This window comes from Notothenia rossii, assembly GCF_949606895.1.
Source record: "Notothenia rossii genome assembly, chromosome: 10".
Taxonomy (NCBI): Eukaryota; Metazoa; Chordata; class Actinopteri; order Perciformes; family Nototheniidae; genus Notothenia; species Notothenia rossii.
Genome location: NC_136908.1, coordinates 43,751,531 through 43,771,059, shown reverse-complemented (window position 1 = coordinate 43,771,059; position 19,529 = coordinate 43,751,531). Strand labels below are relative to the sequence as shown.

Here is a 19,529-nt window from a genome sequence, read left to right as displayed (position 1 = left end):
CACCGCCAATTACAAGTCTCAGAGGCGAAAACAAAATGTCTGCTGTGGAGCGGTCAGCTGGGATCAATGAGGCAGTGTTAGGGGGCCTTCCGCTCAGAATTAATGGGACGACTGACTGTGGTGGCCCAGACTGATTTGTCAACATGCGTCCAGTCACCCCATAACTGCACCCCCAAAAACACACTCACACACTGACACTGTCACACACCCAGCAGGAGAAACATACATCTTCGCAGCTCGTAGCAGGTTCCTAATCCTGAACTTCACTATGTAAAAGAAATCATTACTGATATCAATATGAGTTAACTAACGCCGAAAAAAAAAAAAACAGTAAACCACAGCATGGACACATCCCGCCCGAGGTCAGTATGGAAGTAATTATCTTTCAGCCTGAGGAAAAATGTGCACCTCATTTGTGACAGTTTTCATGTATTTGTTAGACTAGTGTGATTTTTATCCAATAATAACTCTCCTGCATGAGACGCACTGACCGAAATGCAGACTAGTCAGTTCAATATCCAATTTAACTTCCCAATCAACCTCTTGCCCTTTCACTCACTGACACACACCTCCCAACACACCCTGCTTCTCCACTTAATGAGTGTGTGTGTGTTTTACATGTGATATGCATGGATGGACTAATAGCTACAGCACAGTGCAGCATACCCCTTCTTTTACTGGCCAATAAGCTAAGGCTGGAGCAACACACATGTTTGTGTAACATATACAAATTCATGTGTTGGAGATGTTTTTATTAAATTATTAAGTATTCAGAGCTGTTCATTACGGTGTCCGACTGGTGCAAATGCTTATGGAAGCGTTCGATTTATGTAGCACTTTCAGTAAACCCTACGGAGCCCTGGAGGGTTCATAGAGAGAAAAAATAAATAAAACGTGGCCACGTTTTACTTCCTCGTTCGCACAAGATACCTTCTCGTGCGAACGCTTTAGTAACTCGTGCGCACGAGTTAATAAAGCGTGACTTCGTTTTGTGTGTGTGTGTGTGTGTGTGTGTGTGTGTGTGTGTGTGTGTGTGTGTGTGTGTGTGTGTGTGTGTGTGTGTGTGTGTGTGTGTGTGTGTGCAGAGCCGGCCCGACCCATTAAGCGACATAAGCGGCCGCTTAGGGCCCCGCAGACACTAAGGGGCCCCTTAGCAAAACATTTTTTATTTTGTTTAATTTTTTTATTTAAAAAATAAATAAATCTCAGTACACTGTTGCCGTGATAAGTATGTTTAATTAATTGTGTTAACATGCCTAGATTGCCTCCTCTCAAAGTCATGTATTATATTATTGAGTCAATATAGTAACCGTGCTTTACCTGAACCTCATCATGACACAAGAGAGGACGGCGGGATTGTAATTTCCCGTGTTCAGTGAATGCAACAGAGGCAAGACACCAGAACAACCAGAGAGTTGAATGGAAATAAACATCTGTCTTATTGGCTGACAGGTACCTATTCTGTGAGCTGTGACAATGTTTAAAATAAACTGTCAGTCGGACCTAGAGTTTTTGAAGATGGACATAAGAAAACATTTTCTTAAAAAATATGACAATTCTCAAGTGGTGGCTCACACAACAACCCCAGAGCCACCACTTGAGCCAGGTAAACAAGGTATATAAATGTCAGTAAACTTCCAAGTTATGCGAACATGTAAGCAAAGCATAAATTACAGCTACGTTGACGTTACTTTGAATCGCGGGGGTAAGCTAAACCGTTAGCAAGTAGCTATAGCTAGCCAGATATATTAAATAAACACTGTCATATAATCTAAATGTAATGTTTTTTAGCGTTACCTGGTGATTTCAAAGAAAGCTCTCTGGAAAATGTTGACTTACTGTTCGACATGAAGCTAGAAGCTACCTTACAGTACACAGTTGATCCGGAGTCCTGTCAGTTAAAGTGTTTCACAGTTAGCTTAGCTAAGCATCAACCTAACACTGAAATATATGGATGTTATGCAGTGTTGGGCAAGTTACTTTTAAAAAGTAACTAGTAATAGTTATAGTTACTGCTCTCAAACATTAACTAGTTACTTTATTAGTTACTAAATTATAAAAGTAACTAGTAACAAGTTACTTTACTTTAAAAATAATAACAATAAAAATACAAATGTTTGTGTTGTTCTGTGGCACAGTAAGACAATGCTTTCTGTCCTGCGCACAGTTTACATTCGACCGTAATATTTTTTGCGTCCTTTATCCCCACAAATTGAAAATAGTGGTTATATCTCCAAGTTGTAAATGCGCTGCTGCTCTCGCTGATACTTGCATCTGCCATTGTGTGTGTGTGTGTGTGCTGGTGGTGAGCGTTGCCGTGTGTGTGTATGTTAGCATTAGCAAGTGTTCGTGTGTTCGTATTTTCCCTATAAGGCAAGACCCGCCCAACTCTGTCTCTGATTGGCTTACCCTGAAATGTTACCCCGCGTTAAACAATCATCACTCCTTTGGTTACTTTCAATTTTCCATGGTGCTGTGAGAGGACATCGCTGTATTCGCCTGTAAGTTACATCCGCAGGGAGATTCCTGAAATGGTGGCATAGTTGCCACTGCTTTACATGTCAACAGCATGTTTGAACATATTTGGAGCAGTAAATGTGGCTGTTTGGCCACTGACGTTGCCATAACAACACCTGCATTTAAATATGCAACCTCTTTTTGTGACAGATTTTTGAAAGAAATTATAATTTTTCTGAATGATATTCCTATTGACAGCTAGTTTCTATGTAAACATTATGAGATGGACAGCCAGAGAGAATAAATGAAAAACAGTTATGAAATACTATATGACAAAACAAGAATACAGTTTAAGTGATTGGTAAAATATCCATAAAGAAAAATCTGTTTACAGTTCTGTTTCATATGGGTGTTGAGAGATGTATCCATAGATCTCATAATTTTTCTCTCAAAGTGCACCAGATTGATGCTTTTAACTTCAATATTAAAAAAAAAATCTTCCCGGGGGAACATGCCCCCGGACCGCCCTAGAGGAGGTGAGGACCCCCCTAGAGAAGGTTAGGTCCACGGTGTTTACATGCTTATTTATACAATATGTGTGCTTATGCTAACATCATAAGACAAAAGTTGGTTCCGTGTTGTATGTAGTGAGAACGCCCTAGAGTTAGGGGGGGCCCCAAGCCAAAGCTCGCTTAGGGCCCCCAAAAGTCTAGGGCCGGCCCTGGAGGAGTGGATTGCGCAGTGCCTATCTCCAAAAAAAAAAGCACCTAAACGACGACATGCAGAGCTACGTGAAGAGCAGGTAGACCAACTGGAAAAGTACCACCATTCAAAAGCTTTCTGATGCGGGTCTTGAAACATAGCAGAGAAATTATGAGCGTTAGTGGCCACAGGTGCGAAAGCACGAGAGCTACTGGAAGCCCAATCTCGGGGACCGGAGAAAGTGGAGGGGATTGTCAACCCTCCGCTTCGCGTCGGGCCGAACCACGCCCCTTAGCTGTGATATAATGAGCATATACCACGGCCTGTCGTGAGCTATTGGCTAAATATATCACACTAATTCATAAAGCAACTTAGACATTTTGAAGTTCTGGACCTTTGCATGGGGAGATTTTCTCTAACTGGACCTCGTTGAACTTCAGTTGAATACCCCTGCACTAAAGGAACAAATGTATTTATCAATGTGAACCTTTAAATCAGGGGCAGGGAACCTTTTTCCTCTCAAGGGCCATTTCAATTTTTACAACATTCTCCGAGGGCCGTATACAAGTTATTGACCTCTGCTTAAAAATACTAAACTCACAGATTCATTTCGCCTTTCTGTTATGCTGTGAAAAGAAAAAGCAACCTCTTAATCCAGATATTTTACCATGACTCGTGCATGCATTCACGCGCACGGTTGTGGCATGACCACCACAACAGAAAGATGGACACAAGATGTGTGCAAAAGTATTTAGTTTCCTATCCATGTGGACATGATTTAAGTGGCGGGGGGAGCTAACCTCCTCTAGGGGGGTCCGGGGGACGTGCTCCCCCGGGAAGATTTTTTTTTAAATGTTGAAGTTAAAAGCATCAATCTGGTGCGCTTTGAGAGCAACATTAAGAGATCTATGGATACATCTCTCAACACCCATATGAAATTTGTATGGAAAAGTCTAAAAATGTTATTGTGAGTTGTATATACAGAGCTTCTGGAACCTGTATTGACACATTTACAGATAGGTAGAAAACATGTTTACTAAATCATTACAAAAAATGATGTTTATCTGTGGGGATTACAATATTGACCTGTTGAATCCAAATAAGCATAACATGACAGAACACTTCATCAATGCTTTGTACAGTATGGGTTTGTATCCTAAAATTACCAGACCTATAGAATCACTTCTCATTCTGCTACATTAACCCTCTGGAGTCTAAGGGTATTTTCTCAATTTGTAGATGTTTTCTTAAATCACCTTTTAAATGTATTTCTTCTAACATGGCACCCCATGTGTTTAATATCAAAATGTTCAGGACAATCTCTGGTATTGCTATATATGCAAATTGCTCACCTTAGAGCACTGTGTGATGAGATAAGTAGCTCAAAAGCTTAACATTTGACATCCGATTTTTGGAAAATCCCCAATGGGAGTAGCAGTTTAAATGCCCATTTTTTGCACATTTATATACAACAATAAATATTTGTGAGTGCATTGAGAGATATTGTTGTGGAGGGTCATGTATATAAATCGCAAAATACATTTGTGAATCCTTCTGTGAGCATTTATTAATATTGAGACTGATCTGACTCCATACAGATGTTAAGTTCACCTAGGAATATATCATTGACTTAAATGTTCAAATAAATGTTGCTCTTCTGTCTATATCGGTCATATGATGCCCCTTGACTGAAATGTTTCCTGTTCAATATCCCCACTGATTTCCTTAACGTTCTGGGATGAGAGTCCACATCATCATTTACTCTAAACTGTAATTTCCCTCTCATCACTCACCTCAGCAATGAACCTCTCTCCACTGTCCCTGTGTTCTGCCTCTGAATCACTCTCAAGCGCCTAGATGTCAAGAGAGGTGGTGAAGTGATCATTATTTATTGAGCAGTATACTCTTTCACATTGAATCATAACAAGTCATACTGAATGTAAATACAACTGACTCTAAAGTAAGTCCCAGTCCGTGACATTAGACATTTTGAAGACTCAAAGCCCCAAGCAGTAGGTAGAATATTAGCTATGTAATGTGCACAGAAAATAAATAGTTAACTGAATACTGGGATGGAAATTGCCTATAAGCACTCAGTAAAACATAAACACACACAAAAATCTTCTGAATGATAAGTATAATTAAAACATGATGCACGTTACCACTTTGAGAGAGAGTACCTCAGTTAAAGAACTCAGAAAATAATCTCTTATCGAACTGAGGCTCCAGTCAAACACACTGACTGCGTCTCTACAGTACATCATGGTGTTTACATGAGCACAGCGCAGGGCCGTGGGAAGTAGGGGTGCTGAGGGTGCTGCATTACCCCCTGGTGGATGACAGGGGATCTGCACTTCTACAAGATATAATACTAATAAACCAAAAAAAAAGAATTTTCAGCCTTGATGTAACAACATTCATAATTAAGTAAAGATAACACCCTTTTCAACCCGGTTACATTTTCCATTTGCCCTGTACGATGGGCGCTGTAGTGATGAAAGTGGGGGATGTTGGCTTCAGGCGCCCGCAGCTCACAGCCAAAGTGAGAGAGATAGAGAGAGGGGGTGCACCGGTGCCGGCGGGGATTGTTGTTAGCTTCGGTTGCGCTAACGGATATAAGAAGCTGTTTCTACAATAATGTGGAGGGAGAGTTCTGTCCTGTCAGACTGAGAGGCTCAGTGAGGTAAAGGACTCTAAGGGTTTAGATAGTTCACTTTAGTCTAAATTATCTCAGTGAGTCTCAAACGTATTGATCACAATTATGTAAACAAATATTTCCAAGGCACACCTTTATAATTATTAGGATAAATAAAAACAGGTTTGAAATCATTCCAATGTATAGCCTACTATAGGACAGTAAACCAAAAATATCGTTTAAAACTGGAGAGATTTAAAAATATGCATAAATAAATGTTAACTGGTAAAATAAGATATGAATGAACAACAAAAATAAAATAAGTTACATTTATTTGTTATTGGCTATAGAAGGTTATTGAAAATGTTCACATACTTATTTGATTAATAAAATGCAAACCGATCTTTTTCATATGGGTGTTTAGAGTTGTACCCCCTAGATCAGTCTCTAGTGATTGGGCACTCAAAGTGCACCAGACTGAAGCATTTTACTTTAAAATGTTAAAAATATCTTCCCGGGGGGGCACCCCCGGACCCCCCTAGAGGATGTGAAGTCCACCCCCCAATTAAAACATGTTATAATACTAAATACATTTGAAGCCTGTTACGGCTGCTGCCTTCCTGGTCGTCTGAGTGTTTTCAGCTGTGTGTGTTCTATGTAAATGAGCTGTGCGGTTGCCCTCCCGGCATTGGCTGCCATCTCCTGGTCCGCCCCTGAAGATTGCGATTGGAGCACACCGGGCCCGACGCACTCCAATCGCAGCGCACAGCCGGCGCACACCGTTTGGAGATGACTACAAAGCTTGGGGACAATCATCATTCTGGAGGCTCTGTATGTGGACAGATGCCTCTCGCTACTTGCTTTTTGTTCTGGGGTTAAACTTGTGTGATCAGTAGTCCCTAGAGTAGGTTAGTTAGAGTGTAGAGTAGCTTAGTTAGTATTTAGAGTAGTTTAGGATTCTGTGACGGTTGCCTTTAGTTTAGCTGTGTTTTTGTATAGATTCTTTGTGTTAGGTGTACCACTTTTAAAGTGAGGTTTTGTTTCGTTCTTTATTTATTATATTAGTATTTATTTTCCCTGTATGTCTTTAGACTCACCTTTTAGAGTCCTCCCTTAGTTTGGTTGCCCATTTAAACTTGCGCCTTTGTGGCCTCTATGTTTGTTTTTTAAACCGGTGTTTTTGCTCTTTTGTTTGTTTCAGGCTGTTTGCCTGCCATTTTGTTCACCTGTTGTGCATTAAAACCACTTATAATTATACCAATACCAATCTGGTTGTGTTATTTCCCTTTGGTTCCCCTAGCCCAATAGGGAACGTAATAAAGCCTTTTTATATAAGCTGTCCACCATGTCAATATGTTTCTCTTTTAATAGTGTATTGGTCTTTTGTAGAGGTCTTTCATTGCCAGCTAAAATCTTGCCTATAGGGCAGCACATTGGTCAGAACCAGCCCTGGTGTCATCCCCACAGCACCCCCCATTTGAAACATGTTCCCACGGCTATGGCAAAGCGAGATTGGGTTATTCATGTTCCCTGTTTACATGATAAATACTAGTAACCTGGCATTTCGATGCCTTTTCTCATCTAAACTATTCAGTATTTGTATCATGACATAAAGACGAAACTCCTCTCAAGAATTGAGACGCTTTTGCCGCCGCCGCCGCCGCCCTCACTGTTAACTGATTAACTGCTACCAGCTGATGACTTACTTTCCTCTTCTTTGAATTTTTTTTTCTTATGTCCATGTTGTCTGGGGGAGAAAACATAGCAAACCAAGAGATCGTCAGCTTTGATTTTCGCTGTATTAACAATGTCCTGAACACTTGGTGGGTGTGCCTTACCTCCGCTACCGGCATCGCTTCATACAACAGATCTGAGCTGTCCAACTATGACAACACTCCTTGAACATGCGCGCGCTATACACAAGTTATTGAGCCGTTTCCGCTCTACATCCTGAACTCCTCCCTTCGATGCAATGCACTTCCGTTTTGGCGGACTGGGTTTGTTTTACTAGCTAGCTCCGTTGTGCCGACAAAGCACTGATATCGCAGAGACAAAGAGGATATAACAATTACAACATGAAGAAAAGTGGTTCGGGAACTACGTGTGCGGTAGTTGGTTGCAATCACTCGAGAAAGCACCTGAACGAGTGGTTAGATAGAGAGTGCTACGACCACAAACCAGCACCCAGCACCCAGCCATGTTGTTCATTAAATACAGATAAACACAACAAATACTGCATGCATTGTATTTTTTAATATTATATATGAATATTTTCATAGTGATGTAATTGTGTGGGCTGCTTTTATATTTTAATTTGTAATACCTGTTAGGATTAAACATGTGATCTTTCTTGTTGAAGCCATTTCTTTAGTTTCCTCTCAACAATTAATTAATTCAGTGTTATTTATGTACAGTATGAGCTTAATATGAATGATGAACTGTGTTAAAAGAAATTGTAGCACTCTAAGGAACATATGAAATGCAATAATGCAATAACAGTGCAATAATGAAATTAAATTACATCAAACTTTATTTTCACTCAAACAGTACAGGCACATATGATATATTGCACAGCATAAAGAGATCATGTAAATTGTGCATTATGTAAACAACAGACAACTGTTGGCTCCTGTGGGCATGACCTAAATAAGGCAGTTTATTTTGGTTTTATGCTGGGCCACGTCGTCATGTTATCCTCCCAGTTTTGCACTGAATTCGGGTGGGGGAGAGTAACGCCATCTCCAGTCAAAGAAGTAGAATCGTGTTCCCAAGCTAGCATCACTGTTAGCATCGAAATCGCTGTGTTTACACCAGTGCCCGTCTGACTGTTTACATCGGTTTACACCGACAGACGCTGTGCAAAAGACTTCCGGCGGAAATGAAGTGCATTTGTGTAGGGTTATGGCGCTACCCGTGTTTTGGCGCGTAAACTTGTCTATAGAGAGGCGAAGTCCTGCCCATCTACTTCCGACCCATGGGACCCGGAAGCGGAAAATTATACATTGAAGTCAATGGAGAGAGAAAAGTCATCTTTCGATCCCGTTTGAATTGTGCCACGAATGACACATATGATGTTTGTCAAATTAAAAGAACATTTTGCAAGTCAAAAAAATAAAAATGTGTCGTAAAACTGTGAAGTTACAATTTTTTTTGTGTGAAACCGCTCAGTGAACTACAGGTCTCTGGTCTCGCACAATACGCGTCACCATCACAAAGATGGCCGTCACGTTAGCAAATTTCACCTGTTTCTTTCAGAATGAGGCGAAAAAGTATAAAACGAGGTGAAAATCACTAAAAGTCTGGGCATGTTGAGAGCTGTACATACACAAAAGGGGAGTTAGTCGGTTCTGTAAGGGCCAGCATGCGGGACTGGCTTTACAAGGTTTCAGTGAGTAATATGAGTGCAAATTTTAACGTTAATGTCAGCTAGCTAACATTAGCTAACAAGGTACACTAACGTGTTTTGTTTTAGCAACTAGTTTTCTCCTTAAGAAGTTTGTGGTCTCTGTGTATGCTGTGGATAACATTAGTGTTCACAAGAACAAGATACACTCCCGTGTTTTGTTTTAGTTGCTCTTCAGATTGAAGCGGCCAGTTTTATATCGACTATATGTGTGATCTCCTTTTACATCTCGTTGTGTCATTTGAGTTTATTTGCTGTGTGTATATTCAAGGATTTTGGTTATCTTGTCAATTTGTTTGGTTATGTAGGGACAGCTTTGTGTGACTCCCTCTGGTACACTGGTATGTGTTGCTTTTCCTAATGTAGAGAGCATTGATTAATTAATAAACTACGCACTGACTCTAGATCCTGACCAAATCCTTTTTTGTTGATCAAATGTTTTTAAAAAATGTATTGTATATTATATAACAGCTGCACATCACAGACCGGAGTCTCTGCTACTCTGGACCACGAAGGAGGCGATCATCATCCCCATCCCCAAAGACCCTGCATCGCATGGAAATCTCCTCCTCCTGGAACAATTCTAGACCCAGCATATGCTCCCTGTGTTGGCCAGTAGAGAGGAGGACATTTAAATAAACATACTCTTAACACCCTCGGACTCTGCGTTGTGTTTCGTATGTGTGATGGGGTGTTATGCAGAGGGTGAGGAAAACAGGACACAGCAGATTGGGATTGTGGTGGAGATGCTGAGCAGTTATTTAATTGTTGCATGTAATTATTATTATACTGCGTGCTTCTTAGTTATTCCATCTTTTGCTGTAACATGGATCTGTATGTAACTCTATATTTACTTGTTATCTACCACACTTCCTTCTACATCATACACCATCATTATACATGATGGTGTATATAGGATATATATATTTGTATACATATCTGTAAATTGTATAATTTTATTTTTCGTATTTGGGATTTCTCTTTTGTCCACTCAAATACACTTGGCCCTTTCTCTTTTCCATGTGGAAAATGGCAGCTGCATATTCTGCTTTTCTCATCTGGCTCGCTGTCTGCTCGTCTACAATGAGACAAATTATATAATTAATTACTAATAATCAATTAAACCTGTTATTACCAATATTTCACAAATTCTTCATGTAAACTTAAGAGCAGAGCTGTATGTTGAGTGTCAGCTTTGCTTGGTTCATCTTACTGGGGGGCAGCTACATGGATGTCGGTGCAGTCCACAATAATTTTGCAGTTGAAGGCAGAATGAATTTATTATTGACTCAGAATGAAGCACAACTTCATGTCATCCAATACATTGACTTTATTTGTAATTGTGTAAAAAAATATGAATATTGATTAGCAAGCAGGACCTGCAGGAACAGAGAACGGTGATGGATGGAGCTGGGAAGAGAGAAGAATAAAGAAAACAGATCAACTTTATTATCGGATATTAAAAATTCAATTTCAAAACAAGTTGCCGCTCCTACAGTTTTTTAGTATGTAAAGATGATTTCACATGACCAATGCAACATATCACACTCAATACATGTGTGTCTCTGGGGGGTGCATTGTGCCTTTGATGTATATAAATAATATACCATAACCAAATACTATTACGTACAGTGGAAATCAGGTTGCCAGAGCAGGTCAGTGTGTATGTTCCTCAGGGTCTCAGCAGTTACAGGTGAGGTAAAGAAAATAAAAGAGAAAAAGGTCAGTAACAACACTTTAAAGTAACAACACTGAATAATTATCTCTTTTAATAATTTTCTCTCAGTAATCACTCAACTACTGTCTTTCCAACACACAGATTGACTCACTCTCACTATCATCACAATGAAACACGTCCAGAAGAATGTCATGCAAAGCTGCCTGCCTTCCTTCCTTCGACTCTCCCTGAACTGCCTGATCTTTTAATGTTCAATGTTAACCATTTGTGCAGATAGCATTAAGTAGAAAAGATTGCTGATGGTAATGTGGTGTTAGCCTACCTCCCGCCACCTTAGCACCTGGTGGAGGAGGCGATAGGCTACTCTTCAAATGTTTCACAAAATACTTACCATCATGACTACTCTTACTGTTTAACATTTTGGTTTACTTCATGTTAAGGCTAATACAAATGACAGGGCTAAGTAATGTAATGTAATGCTAGCTAACATGCTCGCTACTAGCTAGGTAGCTAACTTGACTATGTTCCATGCAAAACATGTATATTACCTGATATGTTTGGTCCAACGACTCCTGGTCCTTTCATCAGACGGGAAGCGATAGAACGAGCAAGTGGTATGATCACTTTTGTGATTACAACCTGGTACAAAGCACACAGGCATCTTGTAAAAGTGAATTTATTGGAGCAATCTCTTATATTTATTGGAAGGAATAAATCAGTCTTCTTCTTCTTCTTTGGTTTAATTGCGAGATCTTCTTCTTCTTCTTTGCTTTGCGAGTCGCAACCAGTCTTGGAGCATTATCGCCTATGACGTCACTTACGCGACCCCGAATGCATTTGGGATTTGTAGTCTTTCTAGTTGCGTATTTTTCATAGTCTTACATTTCAACAGTTTTACGACAAACTGTGACTTTTTTTACATGGAAATGATTGTTTAAGATTGACAAACATCATATGTGTCATTCGTGGCACAATTCAAACGGGATCAAAAGATAACTTTTCTCTCTCCATTGACTTCAATGTATAATTTTCCGCTTCCGGGGTCCCATGGAGGCTCCCGGAAGGGGAGGGACTTCGCCTCTCTATTACGACTGCAACTTGGTTATTACAACCTCTCAAATCAGTCATTACAACTTGACGAATCTGCTCTGTGGCAGTATAAATCGACGAATCTGCGGTCTTGACTTTTGCTACACTTCTTGCGATAAATGTGTCGCAAAAGTAATTTTCACCTGTAGATTTGGTGGGAGAGAGGGGGGTTGGAGCGAAGGGGCGGAGCTATCAGAATGACGAGGCTCGGGTGAATGGAGACTGCGGGGCTAACGGTTTGTGTCACTACCAGTCCGCTGACATGGCGCGTCAATCAACGGTAAGTTTTGCACATTACTTGCCCAGTATTAATTTGAATATTATTATTGTGATTGAGGATTAAATCCGCTTTGAAGACCACCGTTTTATATCGTGCAGTTTAGCGGCAAAATAACATCAGTTAGCCAGCTAATGCTAGCTTTGTTGAGTTTATGCTAGCTAAACAAGTAGTGGTTGTAGTCTACAGCAGTAATTACTATATGATAGCCTACTGCTTTGGCACTAACGGTTGACAACCGTTAATGAAAATAAAACCAATTGAAATGTACTGAAATAATGACAAGTTTCATAATTGTCTTGGGCTCCTGCTGTGTTTTTAAAGCCTTTGTAAATTATCCATGCTATTTTCTATTTAGCTAACGTCGAAGTAGTGTATGTGAAATCAACCTCACAATAAGATGTGTTTATATTACAATTATTAATGTCATATTTCAAGATGATTATATATTACAATATGGTTGGTTGAGCTGTAGTTCATTATTGAGCTTACACGTTAACGTCAGTCATATCTGAAGAACAAACCCAAACCTTGTTTTTTTAAATTAATTGTATTACCAAATTGATATCAAATAAACAGTAAGCATTGGTAACACAACTTACAAAGTTACAGTAAAATAAAAAGGACCCTGATTCGGAATATACACAATCCAACATGTTCAACAGAAGATAATCAGTTATATTGTTTGTACACATGGTACTTTACATATACAGTATATCTGTTTGTTTAAGGCAGGGGTGTCAAATTCAAACTTACTGAGGGCCATTCTGACGGTTGTGAATAAAATCAGGGGCCATGACATTCATTACAGTGATTCTTGTTATGGTTACAACTCATATACATGACTCAGAGATAACGTCAATGCAGCCAAACTGGCGTGTTTATTCACAATCAAACCAAACACATGACTGGCGAGAACCTGCCAGGAGAGGGCACATGGATGACAGGACCATAACAAATATGTTTAGAACTAGGCTAGCAGGTGGATTAAATAAAATAAAAATAGTGTGTTCCCCCTTCATATTTGTGGATAATTCTTTATATCAGCAAAATAAGATGAAAGTGCTGTCAATAGCATCAAGTGCAAAACCAATGCTGTTTTTAAAGATAATAATAATTAAAAAAAAGAGAAGTGCACAATTAAACAAACTACATTAGCAGTCTAGCCTACAGTAGGTTCAGTTTATAACAAAATAGTTCACAATTAAACAAAACCATTAGGACTACTACTGTATCTTTCAACACAACAAATGTTTTCTGTGATAACACAAAATAGTCAGTGCAACAAGGCCTATCTGAAATGCATTGTAGTTTAACTTTTACCAGACACTCTGCACCTTTTCTTACAGATGATCTCATCTATTCTAGGCTTAATGTCCTTTGCTGTGGCCACTTTCAATACCGACGTCAGATGCTGGTCAGTGATCCGGGATCTGTGGGATGTCTTATTCAAGTTCATTATAGAGAACATCTGTTCGCACGAGTAAGTGCTCCCGAACATGGACATGATGTGTGCAGCATGAAGACGCAACTCTGGCACAGATTCAGGGAGGAGAGGTGCAAACTCAGCAGCCCCGACTGACTGGTACTGGGTCTTCAGAGCGCTGTTACATTGCAGTTCAATGAGTTCCAATTGCAGGTGCTCAGGGGCAGTGTCGACATCAATTGCAAAAGGATTTGCGAACAGGTCAATGTTGAATTTCTGTGATTCAAAATCAGCAAACCTCCTGCTGAATTCCTCTTTGAGTGTGTTCAGTTTGTCAGCATACACTTGGGTCGGGAGTGGAATGGTGACGGTGGCGCTTATTGTTTGACAGGTAGGAAAGTGGGTCAAATTACCTCTACGCATCTGCCCCTCCCACAGACGCAGTTTCAGTTCAAATGCCTTCACGGAGTCCCGCATCTCTGTGATCAGCTGCTTTCTTCCCTGGAGTTTCACATTCAGTGAATTGAGGTGCTCAGTAATGTCACACATAAACGCCAAGTCGCCCAGCCACTTTTCATCCTCAAGCTCGGGGACGGGCCTCTGTTTGCTTTCCATGAAACGAGCGATCTCAGTGCGGGTGTCGTAAAACCTCCTCAGCACTTTCCCCCGACTCAACCAGCGCACCTCTGTGTGATAGGGCAGATCCTCTTGCACGGAGTTCTCCTCCTCTAAAAGAGCCCTAAACTGCCGATGATTCAAGCCCCGTGCACGAATAAAGTTCACAGTTTTAGTCACAACAGTCATGACATGTTCCATGCCCAACACCTTACCGCAGAGGGCTTCTTGGTGGATGATGCAGTGGTAAACTACCAAGTTTTCTCCTGTGTCCCCCATCGCCTTTCGGGTCAAACCGACCAAACCCCGAACTTCCCCGCACATCGCCGGTGCACCATCCGTTGTCAGTCCAACAAGTTTACTCCAGGGTAGCTCCATCTTGTTCACGCTCTGCTCCACTTGGGTGAAAATATCCTTTCCCGTTGTTGTCCCGTGAATCGGTTTCACGTCTAAAAGTTCCTCAGTGACGGACAGCTGACTGTCAACCCCGCGGATGAATATGGACAGCTGGGCTGTGTCCGTCCTGTCTGTACTCTCATCTACAGCTAGTGAATATGAAATAAAGTCCTTGGCTTTTGTTTTTAGCTGGCTCTCTACATCGGAGGCCAGTTCATCAACCACTAGCCACAGTATTACGGGACAGGCTGATGTTTGAAAATGCCTGCTTCTTGTCAGGGCATACAAAGCTGCACACTTTTTCAAGGCAGTCTTTAATAAACTCTCCCTCGCTAAACGGCTTGCTAGCCTTTGCGATTTCCTCTGCAATAATAAAACTTGCCTTGGTAGCAGCCTCACTTTCACTACTGATGCGGGTGAACATGCTTTGCTGATGTTGAAGGTTGCGTTTCAAGTCTTTGGCTTTCTGCAGCCGCTGCTCCATGGACATGTTAGCATATTGCTCGCCATGTTTCGTTTCGAAGTGTCTGCGGATGTTATACTCTTTGAACACTGCCAGCGACTCTTGACATACGAGACACACTGGCTTTTGTTTTAATTCACAAAACAGGTATTCAGCTTCCCACCTCTCCTGAAAATGTTGATAATCTTTGTCTACTTTTTGTTTTTTCGCCATCGTTTGTTTATGCTAGCTTTCAATCTCCTTTGCAAAGCGTACCTTCAGAGAAGGTTACTCGGCCGTTACTGACGTAGTGAGACGTGCGACAGCGCCCTCTTGTGTTTCAGCGTTGCATTGTCACAGACACAAGCTCGCGGGCCACATTAAATTGATGACCAGGATTGACAGGAGGGCCAGGTTCAATATTGCAGAGGGCCATGTTTGGCCCGCGGGCCTTGTTATTGACACATGTGGTTTAAGGTGTCCAGGTGATGCAGGCAGGCTGGACCAGAGAGTGAAAGACAGAACTGGACTCCTCACAGCAGTGAACTTCAGCACAGGTACAAATACAATTTTTTCATACTGTACAAAGAATCAAGAAATATATTGGTTTAAATAAATGAAGTATTGACTTTAATACAGGACCTCATGAAAGACTACACACGAAGTGAGGATACCCGGCCCGGAGGAAGCCCGGGGTCCCCTTCTGGAGCCAGGCCCAGAAGGAGGACTCGTCGGCGAGCGTCTGGTGGCCGGGCTTGCCACGGAGCCCGGCCGGGCACAGCCCGAAAAGGCGACGTGGGCAACACCTCCGCTTCTCCGTCCCGTGGGCCCACCACCTACGGGAAACAGCGATGGGGTCGGGTGCGCTGCCAGAAGGGTGGCAGTGAAGGCAGAGGGTCTCGACGGACCAGACCCGGGCGACAGAAGCTGGCTTTGGGGACGTGGAACGTCACCTCTCTGGGGGAGAAGGAGTCGGAGCTTGTGCGGGAGGTGGAGCGTTACCAGTTGGATCTGGTTGGGCTCACCTCTACGCACAGCGTCGGCTCTGGAACCTTACTTCTGGATAGGGGTTGGACTCTATTCTTCTCCGGAGTTGCTCAAGGTGTGAGGCGCCGGGTGGGTGTGGGGATACTCACAAGTCCCCGGTTGGGTGCTTTGTTGTTGGAGTCTACCCCAGTGGACGAAAGGGTCGCCTCCCTACGCCTGCGTGTTATGGGGGGGAAAACTCTGACTGTTGTGTTTGCTTATGCACCCAACAGCAGTTCAGAGTATACAGCCTTCTTGGAGACCTTGGAAAGAGTCCTGTATGGGGCTCCTGAAGGGGACTCTTTAATCTAGCTTCAACGCACATGTGGGCAATGATGGAGACACTTGGAGGGGAGTGATTTGGAGGAACGGCCCCCCTGATCTGAACCGGAGTGGTGGTTTGTTACTGGACTTCTGTGCTAGTCATGGATTGGCCATAACAAACACCATGTTCGAACATAAGGATGCTCATAAGTGTACGTGGTACCAAAGCACCCTAGGCAGAAGGTCCATGATCAATTTCGTTATCGTATCATCGGACCTGAGGCCGTATGTTTTGGACACTCGGGTAAAGAGAGGGGCAGAGTTGTCAACTGATCACCATCTGGTGGTGAGTTGGGTCGAGTGGCGGGGGAAGCCTCTGGATAGACCTGGTAAGCCCAAACGTGTAATTCGGGTGAACTGGGAACGTCTGGAGGAGGTCCAAGTTCAGGAGGCCTTCAACTCACACCTCCGGCGGAGCTTTTCGGGCATTCCTGTGGAGGTTGGGGACATTGAACCAGAGTGGTCGGTGTTCAAAGCCTCTATTGCCGAAGCCGCGGCGGGGAGCTGTGGTCTCAAGGTCCTAGGTGCCTCAAGGGGCTGTAACCCTCGAACCTCCTGGTGGACACCGGTGGTCAGGGAAGCCGTCCGACTGAAGAAGGAGGCCTTCAGGGATTTGTTATCCCGGGGGACTCCCGAGGCAGTTGTAAGGTACCGACAGGCCCGAAGGGCAGCAGCTCCAGCCGTGGCCGAGGCAAAGCAGCGGGTGTGGGAGAAGTTCGGAGAAGACATGGAAAAGGACTTTCGGGCGGCACCAAAGTTGTTCTGGAAAACTGTTCTGTTTCCCCCACCTCAGGAGGGGGAAGCAGGGAACCATCCAAGCTGTGTACAGTAAGGATGGTACGTTGTTGACCTCAACTGATGGAGTGTTAGGGCGTTGGAAGGAGCACTTTGAGGAACTCCTCAACCCGACAATTCCGCCCTCTATGTTAGAGGCAGAGCTGGAGTATGACGGGGGATCGACACCAATCTCGTGGGGGGAGGTCACTGAGGTCGTCAAACAACTTCACAGTGGCAAAGCCCCGGGGGTGGATGAGATCCACCCAGAAATGCTGAAGGCTCTGGGTGTTGAGGGACTGTCATGGTTGACACAGTACCGAAGGAGTGGCAGACCGGGGTGGTGGTTCCCCTTTTTAAAAAGGGGGGTCAGAGGGTGTGTGCCAATTACAGAGGCATCACATTACTCAGCCTCCCCGGGAAAGTTTACTCTAAGGTACTCGAAAGGAGGGTCAAGCCGACTGTCGAACCTACGATTGAGGAGGAACAATGCGGATTCCGTCCTGGTCGTGGAACGACGGATCAGCTTTTTACTCTCGCAAGGATCCTGGAGGGGGCCTGGGAGTACGCTTATCCAGTCTACATGTGTTTTGTAGACTTGGAGAAGGCGTATGACCGGGTTCCCAGGGAGTCACTGTGGGAGGTGCTGCGGGAGTATGGGGTGAGGGGGTCTCTACTCAGGGCCATCCAATCTCTGTACTCCCAAAGCGAGAGCTGTTTCCTGGTCCTCGGCATTAAGTCGGACCCATTTCAGGTGAGGGTTGGGCTCCGCCAGGGCTGCGCTTTGTCACCAATCCTATTTGTAATATACATGGATCGGATTTCGAGACGTAGTCGTGGGGGAGGGGGTCTGCAGTTCGGTGGACTAAGGATTGCACCAGTGCTTTTTGCAGATGATGTGGTTCTGATGGCTTCATCGGTCTGCAACCTTCAGCACTCACTGGATCGGTTCGCAACCGAGTGTGAAGCGGCTGGGATGAGGATCAGCACCTCCAAATCTGAGGCCATGGTTCTCAGCAGGAAACCGATGGACTGTCCACTCCAAGTAGGGAATGAGTCCTTACCCCAAGTGAAGGAGTTCAAGTATCTCGGGGTCTTGTTCTCGAGTGAGGGAACAATGGAGCGTGAGATGGGTCGGAGAATCGGAGCAGCGGGAGCGGTACTGCAGTCGCTTTACCGCACCGTTGTAACGAAAAGGGAGCTGAGCCAGAAGGCAAAGCTCTCTGTCTACCGCGCCATTTTCGTTCCTACCCTTTACCTATGGTCATGAAGGACGGGTCATGACCGAAAGAACGAGATCGCGGGTACAAGCGGCCGAGATGGGTTTTCTCCGCAGGGTGGCTGGTGTCTCCCTTAGGGATAAGGTGAGAAGTTCGGTCATCCGGGAGGGACTCGGAGTTGAACCGCTCCTCCTTCGCGTCGAAAGGAGCCAGTTGAGGTGGTTCAGGCACCTAGTTAGGATGCCACCTGGGCGCCTCCCTAGGGAGGTGTTCCAGGCATGTCCAGCTGGGAAGAGACTAAGGGGTAGACCTAGAACCAGGTGGAGGGATTATATCTCTTCGCTGGCCTGGGAGCGCCTTGGAATCCCCCAGTCAGAGCTGGTTGATGTGGCCAGGGAAAATAAAGTTTGGGGCTCTCTGCTGGAACTGCTACCTCCGCGACCCGACCACGGATAAGCGGGAGAAGATGGATGGATGGAGGACTTTAAAACACTGATGCATATTCCATTAACCAATACTAAATACTAGATTACCTACACATCAGTGAAGTTGAGGTTTTTTTCCATGCAAAAGGTTACATTTATTTTAACAAGCAATATTATTTTGTCAGCTTTCTAATTGAATGTATTGAAGGCAAAGCTATTTAACACATAGTGAGAATTGCTACTATTTATCTCTTAATATTGTCTTTAAAAACGTGGTAAAAGTTATTCTTTCAGTGAGACAACAGAACAAGCTTCTACAGTTGCACTAAGTTTTGATAACAGTTAAATATTATTTTGAAAATAAAATATATTTCAATGTTGATGAATTTCATACTGTTCATTCATAATCTAATTACAATTAAAAAATAATTATATCTACAGCCCCTAAACACACAAACACACCTCTTTCATAAATAATACACTTGTTCTGTAGTAAAATGTTTTATGTTTCTTGTCATTTTTGTTAGGAAAGGACATGCCTGAAAGACACAACATTTTCTCCTTCTCTGAGGGTCAAGAAGAACATCCAAGAGGAACATTAAAAGCTGATGTTATGAGATTTTAAGACCAGTACAGGACA

General features: G+C 43.0%; 1 protein-coding gene and 1 long non-coding RNA gene across 2 annotated transcripts; both read right to left on the bottom strand.

Annotated features, from left to right (window-relative positions):
• Positions 1-10,458: 10,458 nt before the first annotated feature.
• Positions 10,459-12,803, bottom strand: LOC307022460. Its single transcript, XR_013803405.1, has 2 exons — positions 10,828-12,803; positions 10,459-10,607 (listed from the first exon to the last, which is right to left on the bottom strand). It is a non-coding gene; the product is annotated as an uncharacterized lncRNA (long non-coding RNA).
• Positions 12,804-13,553: 750 nt separating this feature from the next.
• LOC307022771 (general transcription factor II-I repeat domain-containing protein 2-like) lies at positions 13,554-15,168 on the bottom strand (the record flags this gene model as incomplete). The annotated part of the gene is made up of 2 exons (XM_079655664.1): positions 13,554-14,902; positions 15,078-15,168. 2 exons carry the CDS (start codon positions 15,166-15,168, stop codon positions 13,554-13,556), a joined length of 1,440 nt encoding a protein of 479 aa, XP_079511790.1.
• Positions 15,169-19,529: the final 4,361 nt, after the last annotated feature.